The 4,709-nt window shown below is 63.1% G+C and overlaps 1 protein-coding gene across 1 annotated transcript; it reads left to right on the forward strand.

Moving 5' to 3' along the window:
- Positions 1 to 1,339: 1,339 nt before the first annotated feature.
- On the forward strand, positions 1,340 to 4,498 carry LOC133748687 (leukocyte-associated immunoglobulin-like receptor 2). The gene is made up of 4 exons (XM_062177620.1): positions 1,340 to 1,427; positions 1,778 to 1,813; positions 2,450 to 2,776; positions 4,328 to 4,498. The coding sequence occupies exons 1-4, from the start codon at positions 1,394 to 1,396 to the stop codon at positions 4,492 to 4,494; spliced, it is 564 nt and encodes a 187-aa protein (XP_062033604.1). The 5' UTR covers positions 1,340 to 1,393; the 3' UTR covers positions 4,495 to 4,498.
- Positions 4,499 to 4,709: the final 211 nt, after the last annotated feature.

The following is a 4,709-nucleotide window of genomic DNA, read 5'->3' on the forward strand; positions in this document are numbered from 1 at the left end:
GCAGAGGGGGAGCCGACACCCCTAACAACGGTGCCTAACCTGGAGCCAGAGGGAGAGCAGGACTCAGGGGTCAGAGCTGCAGTCCATGCCACAGGTGCAGGGGCCCCAGAGCTGAGCTGGGGACGCCGGCCCTGAGGGAGGGAGGAAACCAGGGCAGTGTCCTGTCGCTCTGTGCTGCGTGCCTCGCAGGGTGCTCACACAAAGGCACCAGGGGGATTTTATATTCCCCCTTTGCACGAAGGGGCACTTCTGTGGAAATGGGCTACTGGGGAACTTCCGGCCTGTTAGGACCAGAGTAGAAGCCAGTATGGTTCCAGCCCCTGTTCTACCCTGCGTGTCTGTCCTCAGCTGTGAGGCAACCCATCCATTTATCTGTCCATTCGTCCAGCCAGCCAGCCAGCCACCCATCTGTCCATCAAACCAGCCACCCATCCATCTACCCACCCATCCACCCGCCCATCCGTCCACCCACCCATCCACCCACCCATCCATCCATCCATCCACCCGCCCATCCGTCCACCCACCCATCCACCCACCCATCCAGCCACCCATCCACCCGCCCATCCATCCATCCATCCACCCGCCCATCCACCCATCCATGCATCCACCCGCCCATCCGTCCACCCACCCATCCAACTGTCCTGCCCAACTATCAGCCCACCTATGTACTCACTAACCCATCAATTTATCATTTATATCCATGCATCATTTATCCACCAACCCCTATGGCTGTGAGCGTATGTCTCTATGCATGTGTGTGTCATCTGTGTATACAAGATTGTGTTTTCGAAGCAGTCTGTGTCCATCTCAAGTGAACACTGTGGGTTTAATCTGACCCTGAGTTAGCCAAGTTATAAAATACCTCACTAGAAGCATCTTCTAGGCTGGCGCCGCGGCTCACTAGGCTAATCCTCCGCCTAGCGGCGCCGGCACACCGGGTTCTAGTCCCGGTTGGGGCGCCGGATTCTGTCCCGGTTGCCCCTCTTCCAGGCCAGCTCTCTGCTATGGCCGGGGAAGGCAGTGGAGGATGGCCCAGGTCCTTGGGCCCTGCACCCACATGGGAGACCAGGAGAAGCACCTGGCTCCTGGCTTCGGATCAGCACGATGCACCTACCGCAGTGGCCATTCGAGGGTGAACCAACGGCAAAGGAAGACCTTTCTCTCTGTCTCTCTCTCACTGTCCACTCTGCCTGTCAAAAAAAAAAAAAAAAGAAGAAGAAGAAGAAGCATCTTCTAGAAACCGCTTGGAGGAAGCTGGCCTTGAGGCTGGGAGTGGACGGTCACGCTTCCTGTGGGGCTCTGTGACGACGCCCTGCTAGTGTGCCCTGCACATTTCCTGCTTGAGGCTCATCCTCCCTCCACAAGACAAGAACAGACCAGGTGAGACCGGACCATGAGCCCACGGCCCGCCACCCTGCTGGGCCTTGGTGAGTCCAGGAGTGAAGGGGGTGTGTGAGGGGCCAAGCAGGAGGCAGCTCTGGGGGAGGGTCAGGGTCTGCTCCGGACGTGCTGGCCCCTGCGGCGGGTGTCCCCTGCCGACGCCTTCCGGCTCGGGGTCGCCTGAGCCCGAGCTGACCCTGTGTGCCGTACAAGTGATGAAGCAGCGTGTGGCTGGGCGGTCACCGGGGGCCCGGGCCCGGATCCGGACCCTCTCCCGAGAGGCAGTGGTGGTTGGGCATGGCGGGCAGCCCGCATCTTCCTGCATCAAGCTGACCCTCGACCCCCATGTAGGCAAGTGGAGAGGTGGGCGTCTTCCTCACTTGGGCCTCTCTTCCAGTTCTCTGCCTGGGCCAGGCGATCCACTCCCAGCCGGGTAAGTTTGTCTGCCAGATCCCAGCCCCTGCACCCAGCGCACCTCTGGCCAGGGTCGCGTTGGTTCTGGGCAGAGCCCACCCCCACTCACACCACACTCATGTCCCGAAGCCTGCAGGATGCCAACAACTCATTGGCAGGTCCCTCCAAGTCAGATTTCCAAGACCATCTCCTCACGTCCATCTCTTGCTGGACAGCTCCTTCCTGAGTCGGAAGCTCAGGCAGGTGCAGCTGTCACCAGGGGTGCACGACCCCCTTTCCGCTCCAAAACCCCCGGCCGCCAGCATTGAGGTCACCTTTGAGACAGAATGGCTGCTGTTGCTCCAGCCATCACCTCTGCTTTCAGGCTGGAAGAGAAGGAAAGGCAGACAGGATAAGAAACAGGCCCTAGGGGCGTAATGCTGCCCTTTAAGCCCCCTTTCCGGGAGTCTCAACAATAAGGCTCTGTCTCGCTGGCACAGACATGGTCTCAGAATCGAGTCCGGGGCTCACGAGCACGGCTGTGCTCTGTGAAGCACTACCAGAGACAGGCTCCGAGCCCCGGGCAGGAATGGGGTGCTCCTCCCCTTCCGCCCCTCACGAGAGGTATGGGCGGCTTCCTCCAAGGGGCGCTGAGCTCCCGTCTGCTCCCTCCTAGAGGCCTGGCCCACACCCTCCATCTCCGCTGAGCCAGGCCCCCCGTTCCTCCCGGGGCAGCCCGTGACCATCGTGTGTCGGAGCCCTGCTGGGTTTGACACCTTCCGCCTGGAGAAAGAAGGAAGAGAGGTCAAGAATGAGAGGAGCGCGTCGCCTAACCAGACCGAGGCGCGGTTTCCCTTCGTCACCGTGGATGGAACCACTGGGCGGTACAACTGCCAGTACCATAAATCAGGCACCTGGTCTGAGCGCAGTGGACCACTGGAGCTGGTGGTGACCCCTGAGGACGTCCCCCGGACCTCCGACCCCGTCTCAGCTGTGCCCTCAGGTCTCTGTCCAGTCCTGGGCCCTGTCCTGGCAGCCTCCCCGCCCCGCAGCCTCTTGTCCCCTCCCTGTACACGCGTGTGTTTCCTCTGCCTCCCACACAGAGCCCTGCCCTCCTCTGGTCACAGCGGTGGCCTGGACACAGCTCCAGAGGCGTGGGCTGGGCCCTTCTCCTGTCCCGGGGGCTGGGTCTCCAGATGCAGGGCGGGGACCGACCCGCTTACAAGTAAGCGCGTGTCTTTGAGCTCAGGGTCATGTGTCAACGGGAACTTCCCACTGAAGTGGCCTTGGTTCCCCTTGGCGCCCCGGGCACTCTGTCCCCTCTGCCGTGGGGCGGGTGCCGGGGCGGATAGCCCCTGGCCGTGACGGGCTGCTGCTTGGGGAGAAGCAGGGGTGAGGTCCGGAGGGAGGGGCGAAGCGTGGGAAAGGGGCCCGAAGTGAGGGGCGGTGAGGCTCTGTCCCTGTGGCCGCCTGTCTCGGTGACTGTGGGTCGTGTGTCTCTATCTTTGCGTCTGTACAGATACACAGGTGCAATTTTAATTCATGATGAGCCACACAAAGACCGCAATGCTGGAGAGACACGGCAGGCACCCTTGGGAGAGACCATGAACGGGGGTGACAGGAACACCGCCTCCCTGTCCGTGTCCGGGCGGTTGGGTGGCCCCCATCCGGACCTGCCTGCCCAGCCGTCTGTGCCATTGGAAGGGAGCCTTCCCCACCCCCACCCCCACCCTGGGGGGGCCTCAGGCCAGAGCAGGACCTACTGATTTGTGACGGTCTCCACCCCACGGGATCGGCTTCCTGGGCCATCCCTGGGGCTGGGATCCCGCACAGAAGCCGCCCCCCACCGCAGCCCTAGGTTCCATGTTCCCAGGAGACCCCTGGATGTCAGGATGGGGGAGAGTCCCTGAGGGGAGGGTGAGCAGGGCTGTCACCTGGTCCCACACCCGACCCAGGATCTCATGCTGACGGCTGAAGCCAGGGGGAGGGGCAAGGAGATGGAGAAGGTACAGAAGTGAACCAGCAGAGGCAGGGGCACCCCCGGCCCTCACCCCGGAGCCAGGCCAGCGGGCTCGGAGCAATGAGGGGCCGTGGCCAAGCCTATGGCCTCCTCGCTGAGGGGAGCAGGGACTCTGCCTCCCGTGGAGGGGGGTGGGTGCCACCCAGCCGTGAAATCTGTCCCCCAGCCCCGGCTTACGCCTGAAGAATTTGAGATCCAAGAGGGGGTGAACCACTCTGGCTCTGAGCTGTGGGGCCTGGGGCTGGGAACCCAGGGATCTCTGGGTGCTGGGGTGGGGTGCAGAGAGAGCCAGGCGATGCTGGGCGAGGTGCCCCTGATGAAGACGCAGCTTGGGAGCCGTTGTCACCCGCCCGACTCCCGCCCGACTCCCAGGAGTCTCCCTCCCCAGGAGTGGGCCCCGACTGGTGAGCCACCGGGGGACTCTGTCCAGGGCAGTCCAGCCAAGGAGGCAGGGGCCAGCTCCTATTCCAGGAGTCCTGGGAGTGGCCGGATGCCACCCACCTGTCAGTAACACCCCCCCCCTTCTTTTTCCAGCCCCCACCTCCCAGGAGTACCCGGTGTTGAACGGCGTCCGCCTGGGCCTGGCCGGGGTGGTCTTGCTGATCCTGGTGGCAATTCTGGCAGAAGCTTGGCACAGCAAGCGCAGGGCCCGGCAGGGGTGTCTGGGATGGACACAGCAGGGCGCCCTCCAAGGAGTTTAGCCGCCAGGGCTCCAGGAGGGACAGCCAAGTGCTCTGGGCCAGGGGATTCCAGGTGCACCTGCCAAGTCCAGACGGAAAGCAGCAGCGATGCCTCCCCTTGGCCACTCCTTCCTGGGTCTCACCTCCTCCCCATCCCATGGGGCGCCCTCTGCCCCGCCCAGGTCATGGCCTGGGTCCTCACGCTGTCTCTGTGGCAGCAGCACTTGGGGTTCCCT

Source organism: Lepus europaeus, chromosome 19, assembly GCF_033115175.1.
Source record: "Lepus europaeus isolate LE1 chromosome 19, mLepTim1.pri, whole genome shotgun sequence".
Taxonomy (NCBI): domain Eukaryota; kingdom Metazoa; phylum Chordata; class Mammalia; order Lagomorpha; family Leporidae; genus Lepus; species Lepus europaeus.